At 39.0% G+C, this 14,251-nt stretch overlaps 1 protein-coding gene across 1 annotated transcript in view; it reads right to left on the reverse strand.

The window, feature by feature from the left end:
• Positions 1-14,251, reverse strand: part of SVEP1 (sushi, von Willebrand factor type A, EGF and pentraxin domain containing 1) — a 147,910-nt gene that overhangs the window by 77,013 nt on the left and 56,646 nt on the right. Inside the window, exons 8-15 of the mRNA XM_081103278.1 lie at positions 10,879-10,997; positions 10,068-10,197; positions 6,626-6,733; positions 5,579-5,710; positions 4,087-4,281; positions 2,826-2,947; positions 2,312-2,420; positions 145-309 (exon numbers count right to left, since the gene is read on the reverse strand). Of these exons, the coding sequence (XP_080959404.1) occupies positions 145-309; positions 2,312-2,420; positions 2,826-2,947; positions 4,087-4,281; positions 5,579-5,710; positions 6,626-6,733; positions 10,068-10,197; positions 10,879-10,997 (1,080 nt within the window). The remainder of the gene's footprint in view (positions 1-144; positions 310-2,311; positions 2,421-2,825; positions 2,948-4,086; positions 4,282-5,578; positions 5,711-6,625; positions 6,734-10,067; positions 10,198-10,878; positions 10,998-14,251) is intronic.

Here is a 14,251-nt window from a genome sequence, read left to right on the forward strand (position 1 = left end):
CTCTCTCTCTCTCTCTCTCTCCTCCCCTCCTCGCTCTCTAAAATCAATAAAAACATATCCTAGGGTAAAGATTAAAAAAAGATTAGGTCTGCAACCAAGAATTTCACATAATATTATTTTTTCAAATGGACAGTTTGTCCTTACCTGTGATGTTAAAAGTTAACTTAACTTTGTGGTCAGTTAATGGGGCACTTCTTTTAGTCCGTGAAGATCTAGCTTTGCCAGCACCTGCGGGTGTTTCTTGCACAGAGTCCAAGAAGTCGTCATAAGAGTAATCTAGCCGATTAGCTGCACCCCAACCACCTGGTCCTGGGTATTTGGGGCAGAAAAACAAATGATTTCTATAGTTGCATCTTTATCAGTATTTTAGTTCAAAGGTTAAGTCACAAGTCCAATGACCTCTGCTTAAATTACCCACATGCGGTAATCTGTGAGTATGCTTTTGTACTTACACATTTGCCAACTTGGGTATTAGGATTCTTATTTGACTCTGTTAATCTGACTGGTCAGAACTGGCATCTCATTTTAGTTTTAATTTTAATTACATGATTATTTTGAGGTTAAACCATTTTAATATATTTATGGGCCCTTTGTCTTTCATATATTATGATTTGTGAAGGTGTTGTTATAAATACTACAATGACCTTGTGACTATTGTAAAGACATTCAAGGAGGAAAGCTTGTCTCTTAGGATCACTTGTACCTCTGTCTATGTTCGAATCTAGAAAACTACCAGTTGGCTCCCTCTTGGATGACAAATATCTCCCATCTTAAAGCTGACTCCCTCCGTGTATATCCTTGTACCTCACAACCTACCTCAACAATCTGGGAGGGGAAACCTGGTCATGTGTGACAGAATAGGCATTGTACGTCTACATGTGCCACTGCCAACTCCACTACCAATGCCTCTTTATACTTTTCTATCTAAAATTTAATGCCCAATATGTTCACTGAGAGCTGTACATATAGTTAAAAAGGAAAAACAACCCAAAGTCTGCCAACCGGAAATTATTTACATAAATTATAACAAATTGATTGATAAAATTATATGTAGACATTTAAATTATATTGAAGCATAATATTTAATGACATAAAAATGTCCTCAATATAATGTCAACTAAAAAATTTGTGTTTCTAACATAGAATGGGGATATATACACATACACATATGGTTATCAATATTAATATATGAATAGAATTATTTCTGGGATTGTGGATTATCTTGACTTCATTCTTTGTTTCTTAGCATTTTCATTTTTTTGCAATAAACACATATGCACAAATAATATTTTTTAAATGTAAAAAGTGTAACCAATAGTCAACACCACTCTTAATGCTAAATTACTAATAACATTACAAATATGATTAGCATCTGAAATAAAAAGGAGTCTACTGAATGTGAATTAATACCGTCTCAAATAACTTTCTAAGCACTTCACTTGAACTTACTCATTTAATCTTTACAATGGCCCTGAGTTCAGTACTCCTATATCCCCATTTTAGAGGTGAGGAGACTGAGGCACAGAATAGTTTGATAAATTGCTCAAGACCACAGCTAGTAGGTGGTAGAGCCAGGTTCTGGATCCAAGTAGTAGACCATAAAGTCCATGTACTTAAATTGCCCATGACACTATTTTGTTATCACTTTGTGAAAACATTACTCTGAAAGTTCTGGACAGTTTTATAAAAATGAAATAAAAAAAGAAGAAAAAGTATTAGAGAGGACAATGATTTCGCTAATCAAGAGACACAACAAAAAATCACAAGTTATACTTTGGAATTACATTGATAAAAGTTGTTTGTCAATTATATCTCAATACAAAAAATGAGAGGAACAAACTGTTCAGAGCCCACATGAAGAAAACATCAAAAATCCACTTGATGGTATATCAGACTTGAATGGATTGAATCTTAACATATTCTGGGTGAGGAATCTGAACATTTCACAAGTGTAACTATTTAAAATTAAATTTGCAATTTAAATTGAATGCCATATGAAAAATGCTGTTAGAACTCTGTAACTATTATCCTCTTCTAAGGCACCATTATCAATATTTGAATGTGACTTTGTTTTCTTAGTTTTTATCATCTTGAAGAGTTTTGGCTTAGAGTTTGGAATAATTTATTTGATACCTAAAATTTAATCTATCCCTAAAGATCACGAAGCACAGTAGCACATATCCAAGCATTTAAGATTACCTTGCATAAATTAATAAAAGTCCATTTTTCTAGTTTGCCCTACTCTTCTGAAATTATTTTCTTATTTTACAAATCAGTCTTGCAAACTACCAACACTAAATCATTTAGTTACCAATCGCAAAGCCATTTTCGTAGTCATAATTATATTCCAGGCAGTATTTTTTGGTCAGGTCCTCCAGTCTGCAGTCAATGTCATCAGCGTTACTGCAGAATGATGGCACCTGCAAATAAAAAATGAAGAGGACAAAAAGCAAGTCACGTCTCCGCGTGCTTTGGCCTTCGCGTCTCTGTCAGTAGGAGGGAGGGGGCTTGGAGTGCCACCTGTTCTCCAAAGATTCCTGACCCTCCTGTAACTCCCTGTGAACCACCAGGGTTATTCTCCTGCCTCTTCTGTTTACATCACTTTTTAAAAATTCAAAACTTTTAAACACAGATTTACTTATAATTCACTGCGGAAGTGCAAATCCTATGAATAATTCTAAATATTAAGAACAAGTTTGGCTCACAAAGCAGAGGCAAATCATTAGGACAAGACAATTCTGTTGCCGGAAACCCAGATAGGCTCTGAAAAGCTCAACAGCGTCCTTTGAAATATTGCAAACGATGGAGGAGGACTTCTGACATACCATTTTCCCCAGGGTCGTCTCAAATGCTTCTGAAAACTTTTTCAACAGGTCCGTGTCATCACAACGAGTTGCTTTGTACAGCATCTCAAAGGACTTGAACCCATGATTTGCAAAACGTTTTACTGGAAAATGTTGGGGAAAACAGCTTCAGTTGGTTAGTGTTTTCAAAACAGAGATTTAACTTTCCCTGGAGTAACTGTAACTTTAACATAATTTGTGGATTTTTATAAAAACAAGAGACGAGCATTAAGGAAATCACTGAAAACCAAGTACAAGCCAAATAAGCACTGTACCTAGTTACCAGGTGATAAATTTGCTTTGATAAATTATTCTTTACCTTCTACCATTTAAGGAAAAACAATAAATAAAAATTGTTTTCATTATATTCCTGGGAAAAATCATGGCTGGACCAAAGATATTCTATTCCATATTTATTTAAATTTACAACATATATGTTTACATTTTCAACCACTAGACATTTAAAATTTTTTTGAATATTAATGCAAAATTACCTTTGTTGACAGTGTAATTTCACAGAGACAGATTTGTCTTTGGAGAAATTAGACTCAGCAAGATGTCTCAAAATATTCTGAGATAAGGCCTCCTAATAGCATCACCATTAAAATCCTACCTTCTGATAGTCTGTGGTAGAGGCAAGTGATACTGCTTTCACTTACTTCTCAAATTTGGGAAAAAACAGCTCAATTAAGTAGCTTTTACTCTTTTTCCAGGACATTTAAACTCCATCTATGTACTGGATCAAATATTCACTCCAGATAATGTTATTTACACCAAAGATATTTGGTTGGCTGTTTTTATAGCAATACATACTTAAGATTATCTAAATCTATATCAGAGCTAAGGAATGTACAACTGATCTCCCTCACTCCATCACAGATCCTGGCTCTTTAAATGTTAGCTCTTCCACAGTCTATAAGATTATACTTCATGTTCAATTTCACAAGTCAAGAACAACATGCTGACAAATCTCTGCAGATATTTCTGGTAAATAACAAGGAGAGGGTCCATATGGTTTTGCCTTAAACTGAATCTTGTCCTGTAGCAGGATTCTGGTGGGGTATTATTTTAAATGGATGGATGAAAGAACATTTATCCACAAACATGTCAAATTCATGGCACCATTTTCTACTCACAAAACCTAATCCCTAAGACAATATCCCTCTTTAAATGCATAGAAATCTACAAAATCAGCAGGCAGACACATACACTAAAGGAATCCAGAAAAATAATTAACACTTACTAGCACAGTCTGGCCATTCAGTGGAATACGGTGGTTTCCAGATACCATCTTCATAAGCACAATAATACTTCTCCATAGACCCCTCTGTGAAATCATAGCCCTCCAGGCAACTTAATGTGCAGTTAACTCCAGCACTATCTTGAGTACATATGAAATCCCCATTTATAGGGGTAAATGGAATTTCACAGGGAGAACCTGTATAAAAAATATATTATTCATATACAGTGATAAAAGAAAAATAAATCAAATTCCAGGAGTCTGAGTTGATTTATTATTATTTTTTAAATATATTTTATTGATTTTTTACAGAGAGGAAGGGAGAGGGATAGAGAGTTAGAAACATTGATGAGAGAGAAACACCGATCAGCTGCCTCCTGCACACTCCCTACTGGTATGTGCCCGCAACCAAGGTACATGCCCTTGGCCGGAATCGAACCTGGGACCCTTGAGTCCGCAGGCTGACACTCTATCCACTGAGCCAAACCAGTTAGGGCCTGGGTTGAATTATTAGAAAGATTCCTCCTGTCCACCATATTTCTAGAATGACTTTCATCACAAAGCCTTAGCGTGGGATTGTAGCAATGCTTGCTTTTTCTTTTTTTTTTTTTAATATATTTTTATTGATTTCAGAGAGGAAGGGAGAGGGAGATAGAAACATCAAAAATGAGAGAGAATCATTGATCGACTGCCTCTTGCATGCCCCTCACTGGGGATCAAACTGGCAATCTGGCATGTGCCCTGACCGAAATCGAATGCCTTAATTTAATAGCATTCTGGTTCATAGGTCGGAGCTCAAACACTCATCCACGCCGGCTTAGCACAATGCTTGCCTTTTAATCCCTAGGTGGCTACAATTGAAAAGCTGTATCTACACGTAATTAAAAGTTGTGCATATTTTACAAAAAGTATTTCTGATTTGGGATTGTTATTTTTGGCATTCTTCAGTAAAAATGAAAATGACATTATGTAGCAAATACATTTTCAGAATCTGTCTCCTCAAGCATTCAAAATAAGATCATGACAATACTTTGTACCATTAGAGAAAATGTGAATAAAATGTTAAAGATCACCCTGTAAGAAAATATTTTTATTTATCATGAAGTACTAATAATTAGAAACCTAAATAAAATCTGTCAGTATTCTAACTTTAAAAATCTGCTGCTCATAGCCTGGCCGGTGTGAGCATCAACCCATGAACCAAGAGGTCCCTGGTTCAATTCCCAGACAGGGTACATGCCCGGGTTGCAGTCTTGATTGCCGGGGTGTGTGTGTGGGGGGGGGAGGAGGGGGGAGAAGTGTGCAGGATGCAGCCAATCAATGTCTCTCTCTGATCGATGTTTCTGTCTCTCTATCCTTCTCCCTTCCACTCTCTCTAAAAATCAATGAAAACATATTTTTTAAAAATCTATTGCTCATAGCCTATTTTGTTTCATAACAGCAATTATACATATTAAATGTCACCTAGATTTCTGGAGACTTAGGAACAGCATACCTTTCAGGACAATGTGAATGTCACATGTTCTTTTATTGCCTGAGGGGTCAGTGGCTGTATACCGCACCACAGTCTCTCCTTGAGGGAAGAGGTCTCCTGGGGTATGACTTCTGGTGATGACCAACACGGCCCCTGGAAAGGAAAGAAAGAACCCGATTTTGGGGTTACTGGTCTGCACTCACTTCCCTAGCCACCTTATTTTACTTTTCAGTTTCTGAGTTTTAGAGAGAGTGGAAGGGAGAGGGATAGAGAAATTGAACCAGCTGGGCATTCAATTTATGTTGATTTGACCACTAGTAGAAAATAAAAGATGTAATATCCATATTATAACATAGAAACAGCAGACTCAAAAACCTCATTAAATTAAGGCATTCTTGCTTAATAAGTGATTTTCCTTGAATAGGTCAGTCTATCTGAATATGGGAAATCCTAATTTGCATTTTCAATATTGTTTACTAGATTTTACTGAAATCTTAAAAGGGAAATTTAATTCTACTTGCCCATTTTTCGGCTTTCATATGATCTTCTATAATTTTTTTGTCAAATGTTTAAGAAATGAGTATAAATGCATAGAATCCCACTCAAGATACCAATACAACACGTAGTTTGTGCCTTCAGGACAAAGTAAGCTTAGAGACTGAGCAAATTTATTAGATACCCCTCCAAGTACAACACCTAGCACAGGTTAATAAATGTCCACTGTATATTGAAGGATGGGGAAACCCCATGGGTAGGTTAGATTAATAATGTTAAATTATATATACAGGGGAGGGCAAAAGTAGATTTACAGTTGCATGGTGACCTTCTTTAGAGCTAATAAAGCTGTTGTAATAATTATGACCTGCATGTATGTTTCCACACAGACAACTGTAAACCTACTTTTGCCAACATTTGTAATTGTCCTAGCATTAAAACATATTACCTTATATAATTATTCAGTCCACTTAGATATAATTTACTTTTCATTTTTCTTTTGTGTTTTCTGAAAGCTTTTATAAATAAAATATCAGTGTTACCGTACTGAGAGCAAAATGCTTATATTCTCACCCGAGTTGTCTGAGAACTGAGGCTCATCCCAGGTTGCAGGATGCTGCTTCTCGGAGACCTGGATGGGAGGTGGGGATCTGCACCTGTCTATGCTAGGTGGTTCCACATCTAAAAAACATGAAATTAGAGAAAGAAGTCACAGTTGACATTAAAAAATAATGAGGGGGGTTACTAGAAAGAACTGATGTCTGCTTGTGTTGGCAAAGAACCTTGTTAAAGACAAGGTTGACAGTGAGGCCCCCTTCCTCATGAGACATGTTTTATCCCTGGTCTCAACATTAAAAGAAAAACTAATTCTTGCATATTGCCCTCTGCCTGTTGAAGGAGAAATTCCAGGTTACTAAAATCACCGTGAGCACAGTGGTATGAAAGGTAATACAGATGTGGTGGGCATTTAATTTGTGTGTTCCACCAGCAATAGTTAAGCTGATATACCTGACAGTGATAAGAACCTTCCAGATAAGCAGGAGAGAAAGGACCAATCTTAGTCACTGTCCTAGGATCACTCCCAGGATCCTCCTCTTATCAGAAGGGGCAAGACAGGCTAAATGTAAGGAACAATGGGCAGAAAGATCTGAGTCATGTTTCAGGATATGCAAGGTGTGAGGATTTGATATTGCTGAAAGAAAGAAAATTAGGTCCAAAGCTGGGACACTGGAGTCTAAGAGTTCTAAGGCTGATAAAATTCTAGGTAAGGACAAGTAACAGGGTGTGGTGTGGACATGGAAATCAGGTGCTACAGTGGAGAGGGGTGAAAGCCATAGTAGAAGTTCAAGAACTATGAATAGGTGTTGCTGAACACTGTAATCCACACTGAAGGAGTAGCTTAAGGTGGCCTGGGTGAGCCAGGTTTCAAAGCTGTGATTGGACGTGGTAGAACTTTTAGGATACCAGGAAAGAACAACAAAGAAGGTGCATAGAAGGTAACTTTAATTATTTTACACATTCAAAATGTTCTTATATCCATAATCACATGTCTTTGAGAGAGACTGTTACAGGCATCAAGTCTAGGGTATTTTTATCTATAATATATGAAAACACATACTCTAAAATTAAATGAGCTGCACCTGTGAGAACACAGATATCTGTTTTAAGTTAAGTCTTATGAATAAATGTTCAATTTTTCTCTTTTCTTCATGCTTGTCATTTCATCAGTGCTGTACCTTTGGGTTACTACCCTCCTGGGCTGTAAACTTTGTTAATCAGAGATGGAGTCTCTTTTGCACCTGGTTAGGTCTCCACAGAACTTGGCCCATAATAGGTGCTCAGAAAACGTTGTTGAATGAAGGAAAGAGTAAAGGAATGCTCATAGGAGGTCAGTGCACTTTGAGGTTATTGAATCAAGTCAATTCATAGTTCAATTGAAAAATCTGGCAGCATTTATTATTTTCCCAAAGAAACTGCACACTGATATTTATAAGGTTTTCTAAAATAGCCACACATTTTAAAGTTGAATCAGAGGTACAAGATGCTCGCAGTCAGACTAGTAAAATACTGTCATAAGAAGGGGAGGCACAGCAGACGCACTGTATCAAAAGAGACAACTTCCCAAGCGAGTGAGGCAACTGTGGAACATTAAGCAAAAGTAATCCTGCTTCCTCTCTTTTATCAGTAAGACACCAAAGCCCTGTCAACTGAGGTAAACAAGGAAAGGCAGGCTTTGCAATATTTTCTCTTTGACTCTGTCTCTCTGTTTTTCTCCCCTAGCCTTCCCCTCCTTCTCAACCCCTTTCTTTCTCCTGCTCCCTCTACCTTACCATTTTCTCTCTCTCTAATTTGAAAATTCAGCTAGTATCTAGCTAGATACTTGAGTACACATTTTACCTTTCAACATGCTCACTCTTTGTCGTGAAAAATTAAAACTTCACAAACTCTTGAACCACAAATCCAATGTATTTTCCATGTTTCTGCTAAAGTTCATGTTGAAAACATTGAAAAAGCAATTAAAAAAACACTACTATAAAATGAATTAGACTGAGTTTTACTTGAGTCTTTTTATCTGCTTTTGCCAAAAACTTACAATTCCGAGGGTAAAAAGCCAGTTTGATATACATTAGTTATTTTTCAAGAACTTATGTAGAATTCTTAAAATAAAATGAGTTTAATGTATTGAGCTTTAAAATAAACACATTAAAATATATCAGACAAATGTCACAAAATGTCAATATTTATATAACGCTTAATGTATGAGGCACTAGTTCAAGGGACTTACATAACTTAATTAAAAACTTCACTATGTCCCTATGAGGTAATATATTTATTAATTCTATCGTTTGGATAAGGAAATTGAGGCACAGAGATGTGACTGGTCACATTGCCTTTAAGTGGCAAAGCTGGGTATTGAGTCAAACAGTTTGGGTTCAGAGTCTGTGGTCTTGACCATTGTAGATGGCTATATATCCTACTTCTTCATGTAGTAAGTCTTGGTATTTGGTAGCTATTGAATATCTACCAAACTGACTGAAAGCACAATGACCAACTGGGTAATGAAACAGTAAACCAGGCCAAAAAATAAAAATAAAAATCAGAAAGGACTGATCTATAGTAGTGGTTGGGAAAATGTAAGAGACTGGGAGAGATTTCAGATATTAAGTAGATGAAACCAGTAGATGAAAGCTTATTGGGTGCAGGTGATGGAGGAAGAGGAGTCGAAGATGACTTGCACATGTCTGCTTGGTGGCCAGGTTGTTGGTTGTACCATTTTCTGAGTTGAGAAATATATTATGTTTGGGTGAATTTGAATAGCCTGTGGGACATCCACATGAGACATCCACAGTAGGCAGTTTTATATAGTGATTTCAATTTCAGAAAAGAGATCTGATCTGGAGATGGAAATCTGGGAGTTGTCATTTAACAAAGTCACCAGGAAAACGATAAAGACAAGAGAACCAAGGCTGGAATCCTGGGGATATTAAACATTTGAGAGTTGTTCTGAGGAAGAGAAGCCTAGGAAAGCAATAAAGAAGGATAAATGAGAAAAACTGGGGAAAAACAGGAAATACTGGTGTCAGAGAAGCTGGGAAGGAGACAGTTTTGATAAGGAGAGTATGGTTCATAATGTAAAATCTAATGAAACATTATATAAAATAAGGACTAAGAAGTACGTGGTAGGAATGACTTTAGAGATCATTGGTGACCTTGATGACAGTAGTTTATATGAGTGAAGGAGACTGAAGCCAGACTTGAGTGACTTTGAGAATAAATGGCAGTTAACTCAAAAAAGATGACAACCATTGGGAACTTTTGAAAAGGCTTGGATGGGAGGAAATCAAAGGGAAACAGTGATAGTTAAAGAGTATGTATGTTTCAAAAGGGTGGCTTGAGCAGGTTTTAATGCCAGTGGGAAGAATGGACAGAAAGGGAGTTGTTGAAGACAAAGAAGCAGAGTCCTAGAGGAACTGGATTATTTTCACAAACTGACCCAAGTAATTTGAAGACTTACCAATGACCTTGATATGGAAAGTGCAGCTGGCTTGGTTGCTGGATAGGTCAATTGCCGTGTACGTGATAGCAACCTCTCCAATTGGGAAGAGGTAAGGTGGGGTAAAAGCTGGATGGACATGGATTGACAGCTTGTGGAGATAATATTTTGAAATTTAAAGTTAGTATCAATAGTACATTTATTCTTTGTTATTTATATACTATTTGTAAAGTTTAAGATGACACAATATTTCACATATAGTGAAAAGGAAGAAAACAGGCCCAGTCTTTTGGTGTATTTCTTTCCAGACTATTCTATTTGCATAGTGTGTAGTATTGGCATAATATGAAATGTTGTTTCTTGTTTTTAAACATACCTTAAGACACCTTTTATGCTGTTGCCTAGTCTTTAGAACTTAATATGACTTAATTGTAGCCATAATGTTCTGTAGAATAAATATGTGACAATTTAAGAAAAATCTATTGAAAGACACTTAAATTGCTCCTGAATTTTACTACTGTAAACAGCACTGGGATGAACAGTTTTGCATAAAGAATTTAAAAATATTTTTATTATGTCCTTATATTAAATTTCCATGGATGGAATTACTAACCTCCAAGTTATTAACATTTAATGTAGCTACTACAAAATTTATTTCCCAAAGCATAGTACTAATTTGCATTCTCACTGCCAATATTTGGTAGTATCAATGTGTATATGTATACAGAGAGCATGCTATCATTAGAGTATTAGTAAATGTTCAATATCACATATATTTATAGTGTATTTAGAGTCTATTTGAAAAGGATGCACATGTTTGCATAAACCTTACCTTTTCCCCAGAGTTGTCTTTAGCTGTTGGGATTTGCCAGGTGATATTAGCAGAGTCTTGCTGTTCCTGCGTCTTAGCCTCTATATCCGGAGGACAGTTGATTTGAGGAGCCTCCACATCTGACTCAGAAAATACACAAATCAATTAATATGCTAAGTAAGTCTACGTCATTTAAGAATTAGGTAGGAATATATTAATACTTTGTGTCTTGTCATTTCCTATCGATTCCTGATTGCACAACTGCTTTCAGGATAACTGATCTCAGCATAGCTTCCTAGGACCTTCAAGAACTAGTATCTGCTGATCTCAACCTCACCTTTATAGATTCCCTACTGGAACTCACTCTCCACAACAAATACTTTCGGTCCCATGAAAGCCCCATGGTCTTTCTGGAACCTTTGCCTCTGATCTTTTATTTACCTGAATCAATACCCCCTTCTCCCTTTACCCAGGTAACTACTACTTGTCCTTTAATTCTCAGCTTGGACACAAGCTCCTCAGAAAGCTCTCTCTGACTCCCCTGGTCCATTTTAGGTGCTCACTCAAGTTTCCACAACTCTCCGTCCATCCTAACCACAAAACTCATCATGCCAGTTTGAAGTGCAATTGTCTCCCCCCCACCCAAATTTAAGGTGTTTGAATGCCAGGGTATCTCTTGTCCCATTGTGCTATATATACCCGGCATAGAATAGGACCTTGATAAATATTTTTTTGAATGAAATAAAGAAATAAACAGAAAAATAAATGTTGACTGGCAGGAAGGAACTACACTTTAAAACAAGGGCTGTCAAGTAGGATGAATTAGTAGTGCGAAAAGGTACTGTCAAAACAAACAACAAATTACAGTCAATGAAATTTTTTTGCAGTGTGAAACTTTGTAGTATAAACACTGAATTAGAAGTGGTGACATTACACATATCCACATTAGTTACCGTAGAACTAAGTTCTTATCCTATCTAATAAAAGATAAACATGGTAATTGGCATACGTCCGCTACCCTTCCCATTGGCTAATCAGGGAGATATGCAAATAAACTGCCAGGCAAGATGGCGGCCAGCAGCAGGGCAGCTTGAAGCGAACATGAGGCTTGCTTGCTTCAGTGATGGAGGACTCCAACGTTCCCCACCTGCCTTGCCGGCCTCTGAGCCTGCAGTTTGAAACATTGTTACAAATACAGAAGCTAAACAAAACCCCAGAAACCAGCTTTCAGCAGGCCGGGATCTCAGAGCTGGAGTTGATACAGTGTTTCAATTATAGAAGCCAAACAAACCAGATACCTGCTTTCAGCAGCAGAGGCCTCAGAGCTGGAGCCAGAGCTAAAGCTGGCCCAGAATAAAAAAGAAAAAAGAAAAAAAGGAGCAGTTGGGAGCTTCAGTCACCCACCAGCCTGAAAAGAGCCCTCATCCCCTCACCCAGGCTGGCCAGGCACCCCAGTGGGGACCCCCACCCTGATCCAGGACACCCTTCAGGGCAAACCAGCCGGCCCCCGCCCATGCACCAGGCCTCTATCCTATATAGTAAAAGGGTAATATGCCTCCCAGCACCGGGATCAGTGGAGCCGCGAGGCCTCTGGGCACCGGGATCAGCGTGACAGGGGGCAGCACCCAAACCCCTGATCACCCTGTGGCTCTGTGTGTGACAGGGGGCGGGGCCACAACCTCCCTATCTGCCCTGCTCTGTTCAGGAAAGGGGAAGGCACCCCAACCCCCTGATCAACCCTGCTCTGTGCCTGATAGGGGGGAGTTCTCCAACCCCCTGATGGCCCTGCGGCTCTGTGTGTGACAGGGGGCAGTGCCCCAACTCCCCTATCGGCCCTACTCTGTGAGTGACAGGGGGGAGCTCCTCAACCTCCTGATGGGCCCTGCTCTGTGCGTGACAGGGGGGAGCTCCCCAACCCCCCGATCGGCCCTGCTGTGTGCATGACAGGGTACAGAGCCCCAACCCCCTTGATGGGCCCTGCTCTGTGCGTGACAGGGGGCAGCGCCCCAACCCCCTGATTGGCCCTGCTCCTTGCATGACAGGGGGCAGTGCCCCAACCCCCTGATCGGCCCTGCTCTGTGCATGACAGGGGGCAGTGCCTCAACCCCGATTGGCCCTGCTCTGTGCATGACAGGGGGTGGTGCCACAACCTGCCCATCGACCCTGCCTTGAGTGTGACAGGGGGCGGTGCCCCAACCCCCAATTGGCCCTACCCTGAGCGTGACTGAGGGTGGCATCGCAACCTCCCAATCCGCCTTGCTCTGTGCATGACAGGGTGCGGCGCCTCAAATCCCCAATCGGTCCTGCTCTGAGCCCGACCAGGGATACACCTAGGGATTGGGCCTGCCCTCTGCCACCCGGGAGCAGGCCTAAGCCAGCAGGTCATTATCTCCCGAGGGGTCCCAGACTGTGAGAGGGCACAGGCCGGACTGAGGAACCCCCCCTCCCCCCCGAGTGCACAAATTTTTGTGCACCAGGCCTCTAGTTATATATATAATAAATCCCCTCATTTGAAGTTACATTAAATTAGGTCTTCTGTAACTTGCAGTGGAATACTAGTACATATATCCAAATTGATTTAATTCATCTTCTTGTTTCTTTGCAATTTTACTCAATTTATATTTTCTCTGATAATTGTCTGACAATTTCCCCTCACAAATATATATTAGCATATTGCCTCTGAAAATTTGAAAAAGTATTTGACTTTTCGTTCATACCTGAATAACAGTTTGACTGGATTTGGAATTTAAAGTTTACAGCCATTTCTCTCTCCGTATTCGTTGGACATTGCTACATATCCTTCTGGCATTTAGAGTTCTAAAAGAGAAGTGAGTCTGATTCTTGTTTCTTTTGCTCAATTTCTCTTCTCACTGGAAACTTATTTATTTAATATTTTGTCATTAACTTTGGACCTCAGAAACTTCACCAGAAGTAGTGAAAACATGCTGGCCTTATACTCAGGGGCTATTTTTGATCTAAAGGTTCAAGCTTTTCTGTGTATCTGAGGGAAACTTTCTTTTACTGGTAGGAAAATTCTGCTCCTCCACCCCCCTTTTCTCTCTCTTTCTGGAACTCTTTTTTTAAAAAATGTATTTATTGTCTAAAGTTTTACATATGTCTCCTTCCCCGCCCCCCCACCCCCCACCAAGCCATTCCCAGCCCGGGCAAGCCCCCACCGCCCCAGTGTCTAGTGTCCATTGGTTATGCTAATATGGATAATGGGCTTCTCAATTGATCATTGGTATCTCTTAATTTCCATCTGTTTGGTTTCATCAGTTGGAATAGTCAAGTTCTTTATTAGTCTGATTCTAAAGGAACACTCAACTTGGTTATTCAAATCACGAATATTGTTTTCAACATCTGTTCCATGTTTTTGCCCTTCTCTTAGAGATAT

This window comes from Myotis nattereri (genome assembly GCF_964212035.1).
Source record: "Myotis nattereri genome assembly, chromosome: 12".
NCBI classification, from domain to species: domain Eukaryota; kingdom Metazoa; phylum Chordata; class Mammalia; order Chiroptera; family Vespertilionidae; genus Myotis; species Myotis nattereri.